This window comes from Natator depressus, chromosome 5 (genome assembly GCF_965152275.1).
Source record: "Natator depressus isolate rNatDep1 chromosome 5, rNatDep2.hap1, whole genome shotgun sequence".
In the NCBI taxonomy this organism is placed as follows: Eukaryota; Metazoa; Chordata; order Testudines; family Cheloniidae; genus Natator; species Natator depressus.
The window spans coordinates 87114448-87129248 of NC_134238.1; the positions used below are offsets into that span (position 1 = coordinate 87114448).

The following is a 14801-nucleotide window of genomic DNA, read 5'->3' on the forward strand; positions in this document are numbered from 1 at the left end:
CCTCATGCTTCAGCCACCATTCCAGAAGACATGCTTTCATGCTGATGATGCTCATTAAAAAAATAATGCACTAATTAAATTCATTACTGAACTCCTTGGGGAGAAACTGTATGTCTCCTGCGCTGTTTTACCCATATTCTGCCATATATTTCATGTTATAGCAGTACTGCATGATGACCCAGCACATGTCGTCCGTTTTAAGAACACTTTCATTGCAGATTTGACAAAACATAAAGAAGGTACCGATGTGAGATTTCTAAAGATAGCTACTGCACTCAACCCAAGGTTTAAGAATCTTCCAAAATCTGATAGGGACAAAGTGTGAAGCATGCGTTCAGAAGTCTTAAAAGAGCAACACTCTGATGCGGAAGCTACAGAACACAAACCACCAAAAAAAAAAAAAAAATCAACCTTCTGCTGGTGGCATCGGACTCCGATGATGAAAATGAACGTGCATCAGGCCGCACTGGTTTGGATCATTATCGAGCAGAACCTGTCATCAGCATGGACGCATGTCCTCTGGAATGGTGGTTGAAGCATAAAGGGACATGTGAATGTTTAGCGCATCTGGCACGCAACGCCAGCTACAACAGTGCCCTGTGAATGCCTATTCTCACTTTCAGGTGACATTGTAAACAAGAAACGGGCAGCATTATCGCCTGCAAATGTAAACAAACTTGTTTGTCTGAGCAACTGGTTGAACAAGAAGTAGGACTGAGTAAACTTATAGGCTCAAGTTTTACATTGTTTTATTTTTGAGTGCAGTTCTTTTTGTCAATAAGTCTACATTTGTAAGTTCAGCTTTCACCATAAAGAGATTTCACCTCATACAAGTACTGCAGTGCATTGAAAAATACTATTTCTTGTGTTTTTTACAGTCAAATATTTGTAATAAAAATATAAAATTAGCACTGTACACTTTGTAATCTGTGTTGAAATTGAAATCAATATATTTGAAAATGTAGAAATAAAAAAAATATTTAAATAAATGGTATTCTATTATTAACAGCATGATTAACTTTTTTAATCTCTTGATAGCCCTAGTTAAAACAATGTTCTTTTAACATTAAATGGACAAATGTACGGAAATTTAAAATTAAGCCTGCACTTTGCCCATAAGCCACCCCACTGTGACTATGGTGTAACAGAAGGTAATTCTGCATGCCACATGGATTGAGGAAGTGGCTGCCTGAAATATGAATTTTTTTTAAAGTTTACATCAGACACACCAGCCCCATGTAGGATAATATGTTTGGGGAAGGTGAAGGAGGAGTTTAAACAGTAATTCTGAAATTCAAGACTTCATCAGGTTTAAACATTACACTCCTAAAACCAAAACCTGCAAACTGCTGCACATGGGCAGACCTCCAATCCCATGGAGTCCCACTGACTTCAACAGGGATCCGCCCAGAGCCCCATTGACTTCTGTGAAGATCTACAGAAGAGCAGAGGTACACCTACTCTGAGTAGTTTGCAGGATTGGAGCTTTAATATGCTAATTTAACCTCATGCAGTGCCTCCTTCATGTTCTTGTGGTATTAAAAACCAACAGTATTTTCCTAGAGTTAATAAAATACTCCATATTCAAACTCTGACTTTGAAAATAAAACTGAGCCCAACTGATTTAAATGAAATTTAGTTGAGAAATGAATTGTCATCTTGAGAATTTGTATGCAATGTTACAACTGAAAATGAGATTTTAGGCTGAATTACACACTTTTTGAAAAGGGAAGTTTAGAAAATGTCAGGAGTTTCTAAGTTACAGCAGCACTATAGGGGGTTGCTAAAATAAATTGTATTGAATAGAAGTTTAACAAATCATTTACAGAAACCAAGTTATCCATTATGGAACAAAGTTTAAATTAAGCCTCAAAGAAATCCCAAAAGAATAAAATCAACCAGAATAAGTGTTCCAATCTACAATCTAATCTCTGAATCAGTCATAGGATAGAATGGTACTTCATCCCTGAAATGACAGACCAAATTATGATTCTGGGAAAGTGCTTTTTTTTACAGGCATCTTTCCCCATGCTGACAATGAAACATTTACAGGCTCTTTCCTTACACGCTGTCAGTTAGCAATAGATACTATATACCAGGGTCTGGGAAACAGTGCAATAACATTTCCCACTGGCCAATGTGAAGGGGAAAAGGGAAATCAGACTTGTTTATAAAACATTTGCACGAGTGTTTTTGAACATCTCCTCATCATAATAAAAAAAGTCTTCAAAAGTGGAAAAAAATCTCTCACTGTGTGCATTAGTATTTCCTAAAGGCATCCCAGCCATTTTCCAGAATCACACTGTAATTTGAGCCAGGGATGGGAAGTTCAGCATGTAAACAAGCATGAGGAGGAGGAGATTTTTACAGCACTGTAAATTAGGTTTTCTGATATGTGTTACGTGGTTAATTAAAGTGACTAATATACATAATACTTGTTTCAAAACAGTAATGTCTTCTACACAAATAAGTGAGACTCCTGCCTCTTTTGTACTTTCATATGCACTGCATAGCCTTCCTGCAGCTCAAAGTGCAGAGTACAAAGACTGACTTTTTGGGGAGGGGAATATATAAGATACTCTTTTAATGATGCATTCTTCTTCAAAGTTGGTGTATCAGTTAGAAAGTTTATCACATTCCAATTCCAAACAACTACATAAAAATCAGTTGTTGCAACATGCTAAGCTTGATTGTCTCCCATCTACCCCTTCATAATAATTAACTATTCCATACAGTTATACAGCACAGCAAGCACGCCACTCACTATCACCCAGCATCATCTATGTGCTCCATTCTTTCAGGCAAACTGCTTGATATTCAAACTTCTAGGAATCCTGCTCTCTAAAATAGTCTATGTTTGTATATCCAAAGGGATACTCTAGCACTTTATATGCAGAGGTAAAATTTTAAATTCAGCTTGATGAAAGTACTTTTCATTATAATTATCAATGACATTGCACTTTTAGAATTAGTTTCATTGTTTGGATGGTATTATAGAGCATTAGCTAAACAGGTTGATCAAGGTTAAGAAAAAAGTTGAAGAACTTTTTAGTTTATATTTTAAAAGTAAACACAATAAATATTATAGTGAACATATGTTATTACTTGTATTCCTTCTCCTTTGAGAAGGATTTGTAGAGTGGGCAGAATGTCAAAGAATGTTACCAACATAATGTTGACACAAGTCAACTGAAATATGATACATTGCAGAAACCCAAAATGGTTATTTAAATATTAGTGGTATTGAAATTGACTGCCAAATATCCTTGGATATATGTTTTTTATTAGATTGTATGAGATACTTGCAGTTTAGAATACAAAAATACATCTACATCTACTGTATTTGAGTGCATCTGATTAGTTCCTTTTGCTCTCAACCTCATGCTAACAATAAACCCAGGCACAACCAGGTGCAGCATTATGCAAACACAAGCAGTTCAGTTTTATTCAAACTGAGAATGTTATAGCACCAAGAGGAAGACGCACATTGTGTGGTACACCTATAAATACTCCCCCTAGAGAGACACTTTGCCAAAAGTACACTTAGTTTATTCTCCGTTTTTAAAGAGAAAAGGGTTATGATGTTACAGTGTGAGACAATGCTAAAGTGAGTAAGGAAAATTCTCAGTTAACGTTCCCAGAAGTGGAGGTGGGGAGAATTTTACACTGGAGTAGATGGATCAGTGGGGCTCTGGAAGGAATTAGACAATGGAGCAGTCCGTTGGGGGGAAGGGGTGGAGAGAGAAGAGGGCATCATATATTAGATACTTTAGGAATCAACCCACTAACTAAATAAAAGGAGTGGAGGGGTAAGAACCTCCTTCCAGATTAAAAATGTCTTAATTTTGACGATGATCCAAAACAGATAAGAAAAAATGCTACTATATACTGTATCTTTTGCATTAACATTAGCTGTCATCTTTACTTATAGGAATAGTAGCCTAAATAAAACACTTACATTTCTGACTGGAAGACAACAATGGAATGAAATATCTCGGATTTTACAATATAAATCTGGCTAGGGTCTCCAAAGTTTGGAGTATACTTGAAGTACTTTTCAAGAGCAGCACAAAACTGTCTAGACAATAAATGAAAAACAACTTCATCCACTCTGTGCATGTTAAAAGTGTAAAGCCCCATTTATAATCATTGTTATGATGCACAGAGAGTAATTATCAAAATACCTGAAATACAAAGACAAATATTGGGTCTCTAGCTAGATATACAATTACAACTTCTTAAATAGGTGCCTTTTAAAAATCATTAACCCTTAAATGTAATCTATTTCATAAAGCATAGTCATATCTGAACCAATAGTTTAAGATGACAAAATACCTGTATTGTTTTTCCAAGTCCCATGTCATCTCCAAGAATACATCCTCTTTTACGAGCATAGTGTCCATAGAGAAACTGAACCCCGTCCCTTTGATAATCACGCAGATACCTATTAATTGTATAAGGGATACAGTCCCCATCTACAGATAACTCAAAAGCAACCGCAGGAGATGGAAGCCTTTGGTCAGGGAAATAAGGCTTTTCCAAATCTTCATCATCAAATATTAAGCTATTCCGTGGATCTCTGGCTTTACAGAGTTTCGTTATTAATATGTTCTTTTCTTCAGACCCCAAAAATGATACAATTGCAAATGATTTCCCATTCTTGTCTGTTTCAACTGACTTTACTGTGGCTTCACAAAGTTTCCCACTTTCAGGAGATGGGGCAAGACACTTCTCTCCAGCATGCCACCTGTCTAAAAACAAAAACACCCAAAAAAAAGATGAGGTTGCAAACTATGTGAAAAAAGTGCTATACTTATTATGCTTTTGTTAACACTGTTCACACTATTTTATAAACACTGTTCTGAGAAAATAAATATAAATAAGGCCCTTCATTTTTGGTTTTTATTTATATATGTTTCTTGGAAATTTATCCTGTTTTCTCTAAAAATTTTACAAATGGGAGAAAATCTTGAAAAAACAAAAACAAAGGGCAGCAAGTGCTAGAGAGGGATGCCCAGTACTCATGGGGACGATACTCACCATGTAGCGCTTGAGGAAACCTTCCAGGCCCTACAGTGCTCAGGAGGTCTTGGCTGCCAGGACCTTGCTCCCTACCCTCTCTTTCTGTGCCCCTGACATAGAGGCAGCCAAGGGAGTGCTGAAGAGGTGGTCAGCAGAAGAGCAAAAGGCTGCACTCCGTGAATACTGGCCTCCCTGCCAGACAGAGTGCCCTCCTGACCCCGCTGGCCCTTTGGCATGGCCCCTCTGCTTCCCTTGCACAGACTCTGTTTGGCAGGGGAAGTGGATGGGGCTCTGTGTCCTGCGGCTGGCTGCTATAGCTGCAAGGTGGGGGAGCAAGAAGGGCAGGAAGCCTGGCCCCAACAGCCAAGACTACTGATACAGAGTTCCCCCTGCTTCCGATGGCGGACACTGTCCCATTCTGATCCCAGCCCTTCAACATGGCCCCATCCACTCTCACACTGAAGGAGAGGGCTCTGTCTGGCAGGGGCCAGTATTCACAGGGTGCAGTGTTCTGCTCCCTGCAGGCCTGTAACTGCAGTGGTCGGGCAGTCTCAGTTGCTGGGAGCCAGCTCCCTGCTCATCTCACTCCCCCACAGCACAGAGGAGGCAGAATGGTGCCATGCTGAAGGACCAGATCAGGAGTGGAGCAGAAGGCTACACCACATGAGTACTGACACCCTTGCCAAAGAAAGCACCCTCCTGACCCCACCTGCCGTTCAGCGCAGCCTTGGCCACTTGCCCTGTGAAAAATTCCCAAGTCCCAAAAAAGCCAAAATTCAGGTGAGAACATGAGAACCCCCCAACTCCTGTAAAATCCTATATACTGGCTTTTTTCAAAAACTTGTGAATTTTTCAGGGGAAAAAAAAAATCAGTAAATACCAATAACGAAGGGTCTTACATATAACATAAGGTAGGAGGTTAGGATGAAAGTCACACTAGAATTATGTTTTTACTGGCTATTTAGCACTAAATAATGTAAATAACAACGAAACATATATGAAAAAATATAAAGACTATAAAAAAATATAAAGACAATCCCACAAGTTGTTCCATGACGACTTCAGTGGAACTCCAAGCAGGTACTGGAGGGCCACTGATGTATAACAATCAACAGGTTTGGGATCAGACAGGATGGCATGGTTAGAAAGACATTCTGCTGAATATAATTTAGTCTGATCTATTGATAACAAGGAATCTACTCTTTACATTACTACTGTAGATATAATTAATTATTTATTTCATAAATGAAAGTGTTTAAATCATCTTGCCTCTCAACATGAACTGTAATTGTAGCCATGTCAGTCCCAGGGTATTCGAGACACAAGGTGGGTGAGGTAATATCTTATTAGAGAACTTCTGTTGGTGAGAGAGGAAGCCCATCTCTCTTGCCAACAGAAGTTGGTACAATAAGAGAAATTACCTCACCCACCTTGTTTCTCAACATGAAGACAAGAGAAAAAGCAGCTCTTGTTTAAAATCAACACAAATATGCCTCAGCGCATGAATTTAAAAACATATAGCAGAGTGGTATTGCTGACAGCTTTCTTTTCCTAGTCACGTTCTCAATGAATTTACACAAGGCCCATTTATACAACTGCATCTGTTCCACTTTCTACATTCAACATACAAACTCAATGTTGACAGAGCTATTCGACTTAGTTGAAAATTAGTTATTTCATTGTGAAGGGGTGTATCAGCACTGCACTAGTGCAGCAGGGGTTAATCCTTCTCTCTGGGCCAAGGAGGCCACGCCCCCTCGGCTCTGCTGGACATGCTCCAGCTGGAGATAGGATATAAAAGGCAGCAGAGCAGCTCACTCTGGGCTGACTGCCAGTGAGGAAGGAGGTGTACTGCCTGCACTTCAGGATGTGGAGGCCAGCCAGATGGAGATGGACCCCAAAACATAGGCTTGGGATGCTGCAGAGAGGGGAGAGACTGTGGAAACCTGGAAAAATTAAACTGCAGAGAATTGGGTAGGAAGAAATCTAAGGCAACTTTGTGGGAAAGAGGTTGTAGAACTGTAGACAGGCTTGGCATATTTTGGTAGGATCCCTGCTGAGCTGGTGGTGGACAACCCAGCCACTGACAGGGCCCTGAGTTGGGACCTGGTGTGGAGGGTGGGCCTGGGTCCCCTTATCCTGGCCACGGCCCATCCTGCGGTGGTGGCCCAGCTCAGCAGCATATTGACGCTGACCAGCTAGGTTGCACTGCCCAGCTAGCCAGGGCCAGGCTTCTGACTAAGGCCACAGGGCCACACAGCCCTGAGACCAGGGGCAGCCCTACAGACTCAACTGTGGGGCTGTAATGCATCTGTCCCCCTTCCCCCAAAGGGTGATGGGGTATATCAGCCCCATGACCCTCATTTTTAGATTGCATGTACAGAGGTAACTTTTAAAATGTCTCTACTGTTAATTGAGGGTGGAAAGAGCAGAAGGAAACAGTATAGCAGGGCTTGAAGAATCCACTTCCAGTTTGGTAAGAAGAAGGCCTAAACCCACCAATTTCCATAGAATTCAAGCTTTTTTTAAAAGAAATATTTATCAATCATGATTGTAAAGAGAGCCTTACAAATCTGAGTTTGTGGACAGTCAGTTTCATTGCCTCTGGTGCTCACAGTACTCCAAAACAGTAGCAGTGAAATTAAGACTGATTAGTTTCATTGCTACTATGCAGATTTAGACAACGATGTTAAATTTCACTCTACTACTGCTATGAGTAGCAACAGAGACAGGCACATGAACTATCTGTGGGGAAGGAGCACCCAAAAAGTAGAGACTGGCAGTGAGATACAGCAATGAGGAGTAGGAAGGTATCTTCCTGGGCACTTGTCCTCCTCCTGACTCCAATGCAAAGGTTCCAGGGAAATGAAAATATCCATCCATTTGCTTCTGCGCTCTTTTAAATAGGACCAGGAAGGGGTCCTGAGGGAGGGGAGAAACCTGTCCACTGGTACCCTATTAGGTTTCAACGCAAGAATCCATGGGAGCGGTAGTACTCTCCTACCCACACACTCTTGCTCTCTTCCCTGGCACCTATGAGATCTATATATTTTCAGGACAATTCTTTTAAATGATTAGAAATAGATTACAAGTTTACTTAATTAAATGAAAAATTAACATAGAAGAATATATCTAATCTCTGAAAGATTAGAATCTTTGTTTCATCGTTACTGTTGCATACATGTGTTTGGAGTACCTAAGGAAGAGCATACAGGTAACCCCCCCCCATAAAAAAAAGTATGAATCTTCATGCTAGTATGCAAAATTAGAAGTGAATCTAACCAACAAAGAAGTGAAACTGACTATATACAACATGCTGTTAAAAAGCCACAAAAAGGGGGGGAATCCTGTAATCTTTCAATTACAGTAATCTTAGATGTACCATGCATCTGAAGTAGGGTTTTTACCCATGAAAGGTTACGCTCAAATAAATCTGTTCATCTTTAAGGTGCCACTGGACTCCTTGTTGTTTTCATGTAACAAAAATAAATCTAAAATTTGCAGTTAAAAATGTGATTTGAGATGACACATTGCAGATTCACTCAAATCTGCACACACAGTTTATGTATCAGTATACCTATTTGTCAGGAGTGTGGGGTTTTTGTTTGTTTTTTAAATCAAAAAGTTATATTGGTACTTTCCCTAGTGGGCACAGTTATACCAATATCAAAGTGCTTATATCCTTTCCTGTATGAGAATAAGCTAGACCAATATAAGCACTTTTATATTTGGGGAGTAGTATCACTTTACTATACGAACAGAGAATTTATGCAACCCCTTACAGTACCTGTCACTTAACAGTGTTACATTTTACATCTTCAAAGCATTGTACAGATATTTATTAATCCAAACTACCCTTAAAAGGTAAATAAGTAATAACTTACCTCTACTGTCACACATTTCAATTTATAACCACACATGCACTTGTGACATCCATGAATTAGAACATCCAGACATTCACGATAACAAAAGAAGTCAGTGAGTCCATCCATATGCTAACAGAGATGGAAGAAAAAGGAGCCAGTCGCTCAACTTTGAAGGTATAACTCCAATCAAGATGGGACTCAAGAGCCTGTTGTGATGTTCTTACTCCCTACATGCTCAATGGCCTATACTTTGGATCCTAGTAAGCTGTCCCTGTGAACAAAATACATGGGCTGAAATGGACTTATGACATCCACTGACCAGGCAAGCATTTTCACCATGCTACTTAAAGAGTTTACCACCAATAAGTTAAAAGAAAAGGAGTACTTGTGGCACCTTAGAGACAAATAAATTTATTTGAGCATAAGCATCCGATGAAGTGAGCTGTAGCTCACGAAAGCTTATGCTCAAATTTGTTCGTCTCTGAGGTGCCACAAGTACTCCTTTTCTTTTTGCGAATACAGAGTAACACGGCTGCTACTCTGAAACCTATCAATAAGTTAAATAATCTTACCAATGAACAACAATGTGCATGTAAATCAGCTGTTTTATCACCTTTTCCTATATGATACCAAATACTAAAAACCTGTACTCTTGTTTTTTTTTTCCTTACGCAATATCTTTCAATCATCTTTTAATATATACTCAAGCTCCCACCTGTTAACAAACAACAGAGGAAATAACTCATGTTATCTAACAGAGTATATACACCTCTTCCGGACAGACTATCAGACAAACAGGCAAATCAAACTGGGAATTAAACATATAAAAATTTTCCAATTCACCTCTAATTGTTCTTACAAACCATATACCAGGTTTTAACTAGATTTTAATATAAAATAAAGACTACAGGGAACAAATGGCAAATAGAGACATTGAAGAAAACCAAATAAAGAGCTGGACACATAATCTCTTCATATTAACCAATACTTACCTAGTCTTTGCCCTCCATTAAAATTTAATTGAGGTAGTGTGATCAGTTTCAAAATAAAAAATGTTGACAGTATTAAAATCTGGTGAAAATAAATACAGCCTGTGTCAAAATGGTATTTAAAATTTGAAGGGAAATCAATATAACAGATCTGGGACTATCTCCCTTAATATACACACATTCGGGGGTCAAGTCTTGCACTCCTTGTGCACTCACAACTCCAAGTGCAGAAATAATGCAGGACAGGGACCTTTTATTAAATTATTTCAGTATTTCCCCCAGTTAAGAACCCAATCCCATGCTTCTTCCCACTCCTCCCCATAACGCTTTATCACGAAATCAGACGTCTTTAGGAATTAACAAAATGTTCATTGACAGCATAACACCTCCTCAGTCCTCACCCCAATCCTGCAAAGTACATCGTGATTTCATTTACAGCTAAGTGGAGAGGTTCTGCATAAGTCCCAAATTTCTGTCCCTTTCTCGCAAAAGGGAGAGGGGGAGGGGAAGATAACATATTCCCTGCTACGAGTGTGTTTCAGAGAATATTAAAAACACCTCTGGAACTGGAGAATTTAAGGGGCAGTTTCCTGCGGCTCCTATGGAACCGGGGAGTGGTTGGAATGGGTTGATAAGGAGGGGATAGTTCAAGGGGCAGCGTTTGCAAACACCCCCCCCCCCGCCCGTGCGGGGGTATGGCTGGCGCTGGTCAGTTGCAGCCCCCCATTCCCTTGTCCCCGCAGCGGAATCCCCCTGGGGGTGGCGGATGGGAGGGGGCTGCATGAGGACGGGGAGGGAGACTGCGCCGGGCACGGTCGCTCCCCGCTATGGTCGGGGGGGGCTGGACCCAGGGCAGCTCCCCGCTCGTGGGGGGGGGCGCGGGGGACAGACACCCCCCTCCCTGCTCCTTGCCTGGGCTTCACCCGCCTCGCACCGACCGGGGGCTGCGACTGCCCCACTCCAGCCGGTGCCTCCGGGGGCAGGCTCTACAGCCAAATATCGCGAGATGAGAAGGCGGCTCTACGGGATTTTCTCTTAAAGGCGCCGCAGCCCCGGTAGAAGGGCTGTTGGCTTCAGGCGCCGATAACGTGATGTTTTCAATTCTCGCGCTATGCGCCCGGCTCTCCCTGGAAAGGTGGGGCGCGTGGTTCTTCCGACGTAGGGTCGGGCTCCCTCCAGTCCGTCCCTGCCCCGCTGCAGCCGGCCCAGCGAGTCGCGTTCAGGGGCTGTTAGTGACCCGTTACTAAGCGGCTCCTGCCCTGAGCAGCCAGGCGGACTCGGGCAGGGAGTCGCCACAGGCACCGTCACAGCCACCGCTTTGCTGGAGCGGGCCTGCGTAAATGTTAGGGTAGAGGCTAAAACGATTGTGCTGTACAAATGTTTTAACTCAGGTATTCCCATTTGTTCTGCATCTATTCAGCGCCTGCTCTAATGGGCTCCTAGGCACTACGGTAATGCAAATTAATAAGAAGTGACTTGTCTAATGACACAAAGCGGGTAAGCAGCAGAGGCAGCAATAGAAGAGAGGTGAAATCCTGGCTGCACTGAAGTCAGTGGCAAAAATCTCATTGACTTCAAGGGGATCAGGATTTCACCCCAGGTCTCCTAACTCCTATTCCAGTGAGCTGACCACTTGATGATTCTTACTTCAATCTCCTTGGCGTGGAAATTTACACCATTTTAGACTCTCTTACTATTGGTTTCAGAGTAACAGCCGTGTTAGTCTGTATTCGCAAAAAGAAAAGGAGTACTTGTGGCACCTTAGAGACTAACCAATTTATTTGAGCATGAGCTTTCGTGAGCTACAGCTCACTTCATCGGATGCATACTGTGGAAATTGCAGAAGACATTATATACACAGACACCATGAAACAATACCTCCTCCCACCCCACTCTCCTGCTGGTAATAGCTTATCTAAAGTGATCATCAAGTTGGGCCATTTCCAGCACAAATCCAGGTTTTCTCACCCTCCGCCCCCCCCCACAGACAAACTCACTCTCTAGACTGGGAGTGGTTAAGTTATTATGCAAGGTAGCCTATTTCCCCTTGTTTTTTCCTCCTCCCCCCCCCCCCCCCGACGTTCTGGTTAAACTTGGATTTATGCTGGAAGTGGCCCACCTTGATTGTCATGCACAGTGTGGGGAGAGTGGTCAGTTTGGATGAGCTATTGCCAGCAGGAGAGTGAGTTTGTGTGGGGGGGGGGGGTGTGAGAAAACCTAGATTTGTGCTGGAAATGGCCCACCTTGATTATCATGCACATTGTAGGGGGAGTGGTCACTTCGGATGAGCTATTACCAGCAGGAGAGTGAGTTTGTGTGTGTATGGGGGTGGGGGAGTGAGAAAACCTGGATTTGTGCTGGAAATGGCCCACTTTGATTTTCATGCAGGTTGTAAGGAGAGTGGTCACTTTGGATAGGCTATTACCAGCAGGAGAGTGAGTTTGTGTGTGTGGTTTTTGGAGGGGGGTGAGGGGGTGAGAGAACCTGGATTTCTGCAGGAAATGGCCCACCTTGATTATCATACACATTGTGAAGACAGTGGTCACTTTGGATGGGCTATTACCAGCAAGAGAGTGAGTTTGTCTGTGGGGGGGCGGAGGGTGAGAAAACCTGGATTTGTGCTGGAAATGGCCCAACTTGATGATCACTTTAGATAAGCTATTACCAGCAGGAGAGTGGGGTGGGAGGAGGTATTGTTTCATGGTGTCTGTGTATATAATGTCTTCTGCAATTTCCACAGTATGCATCCAATGAAGTGAGCTGTAGCTCACGAAAGCTCATGCTCAAATAAATTGGTTAGTCTCTAAGGTGCCACAAGTCCTCCTTTTCTCTTACTATTGCTACAATACGTAAGAAAGTCTGAGTGTAGGGCGGGCTGATTTATACCATTTTACACATACCTCTGAATTTGGTCCTAAAAATCTTCAATAAAATCCTAAAAGATAACTCTGAAAAAAAAAATCAATACCTCTTCCTCCAATTTTTACAGTGATAAATTAAAGTGACATAATGTAGAGTTCCATGCATCCAAAAATCTCCAAACCCTCAAAAAAACAAATCTCAAACCCATATCCAGGGAACAGAGAATTAAGCAAATGACTATCTTTGTTCCATCCACAAAACAAGGCTGAGTTTATTAACTAAAATAATCAGTAGTTTCTTTCAAGAAAACTTTACAATTACAAGATAATACAATAGATAGAATGTCCTTTACCTGCTTAAATTAGTAAACTACATATATTAGACTGTCTACATTTCCTCCTGCCACGTCCTGACCTGGTTATTGACTAATGTGATCCTGCTGGCTTCAGTTTCTGAAAAATAGAGAATGTTGTTATACACTGCTTTCTGTGGACTGCAACTCTTTCATTGACATCTCTGTGTCATACACTTCTGTAAGTTAGAATCAGTTTGAGAAATAACACTGTCAACCTACTTGATATCTCTTTTCTCCTGCACATGAATAACTGAAACCAGCTAAGTATATACAATATTATTCCCTTGAAATAATGTCTGTGGGCCCAAAATAAATTAACCTTGGTTCTGTATTTGGCAACAAGCTCAGACTTCTCCCCCACATACTTTTTAGGGATCCTAGTGATAAGTATCCACTTAAATGTTAGCGTTGACTCAGAAAACATGTCTTCCTTTTTAATTTATTGGGCAGTGTTGCTTGCCAGTTCTTTTGGCCCGTATTCTTTGTTAAGCTTCCAATTTACCCAATTATTCTTTTTTTTTCTTCTTCTTCTACATCAATCTGTACTCCAGCCTGAAATACAGGAGGTCATTTGGGAATGGGGCAGAAGATAGCTGGTATGGTAGCTGGCTCTATAGTAATTGCACTTCCTCCCAATCCAACTGCCATTTGTAGAAGAATCAATAGTGAAAAGGGGATTTAAAAGCATATTTTTTAAGAAAATACTATGGAACTAAACAAGCAATTAAAATAATTACTTCATGGAATTTGAAATGCAGGTCTACTGTACTGGGCTAGCGAGAGTGGCCTCATAGGATCATTATAGTATTATGCAGAGGAAAGGTGGCATTACTGTAAGTCTCATCCAATATTACATGGGAAAAAATCCAGCTTCGTGAAGCAAGTCTAGTGTAACACAGCCCATATTTCCAATAAGCTTCTGTTTATCTCCAATTAGAAGACTTCAGTGAACACAGTAGCACATCACTAATTCTCAACTCAATAACTGGCACACTTGCTTGCTTTAAAAAAAAAACAAAACAAAAACATCCAACAGACACCTGAAACACTTGCCTCATTTCTCAGCAAAGACTCATGTTCCTAGAACTTTGTTACTTTGACTAAATATATTACAGCACTTTAATAATATACTCATGTATTATAAATAATAATGAAAATCACACTTGTCAAAATGTTGGCAGCGATTGTTTAAAAATTGCATGTACTATAAAACAATAAGTTATTTGTACCAAAATATACAATCAATCATACACTTAAATACATTCATTCAAAAGGAACATGACAGGAAACATACCCTTATAAAACCTGAGCTGAAAACAGGACAGCATTTCAGATACAAAATTGACAGAATAAAACACTCCAGTGTCTCAAACCTAGCCTTGGATAAATGAATATCCGTCACCCACATAGTATCTTAGAAAATCAGCTACAGTATAGGCAGTACTTCTTCCAAGGATGATTTCACATTGGATCATACTTGAAGGCAAGATGCATTTATATCAAAAAGTTTACTTAACCAGGATTTTTCCAGGTTTGATTTTTATGGAGATATTTGTGTTTTAATAAGAACTCTATCACAGCACAGCTGCTCTTGTACTTGACACTGTGGTGAATTCACTTTCTGCACAGATCACACCATATCTCTGGGATGTCACAAATTCAGCCTGGTGACTTTGCTATAGAATCAAATAAGAGAAGGGCACTGTG

At 40.9% G+C, this 14801-nt stretch overlaps 1 protein-coding gene across 3 annotated transcripts in view; it reads right to left on the reverse strand.

Annotated features, from left to right (window-relative positions):
- ERCC6L2 (ERCC excision repair 6 like 2) overlaps positions 1-10858 on the reverse strand; it is a 102443-nt gene extending 91585 nt beyond the window's left edge. For 2 of the 3 annotated variants that reach the window (XM_074953146.1, XM_074953145.1), the window contains exons 1-4: positions 10790-10858; positions 9881-9959; positions 8907-9159; positions 4336-4751 (exon numbers count right to left, since the gene is read on the reverse strand). In XM_074953146.1, the coding sequence (XP_074809247.1) occupies positions 4336-4751; positions 8907-8922 (432 nt within the window). In that variant the 5' untranslated portion in view covers positions 8923-9159; positions 9881-9959; positions 10790-10858. The remainder of the gene's footprint in view (positions 1-4335; positions 4752-8906; positions 9160-9880; positions 9960-10789) is intronic. The other variant, XM_074953147.1, reaches the window with a different exon arrangement.
- Positions 10859-14801: the final 3943 nt, after the last annotated feature.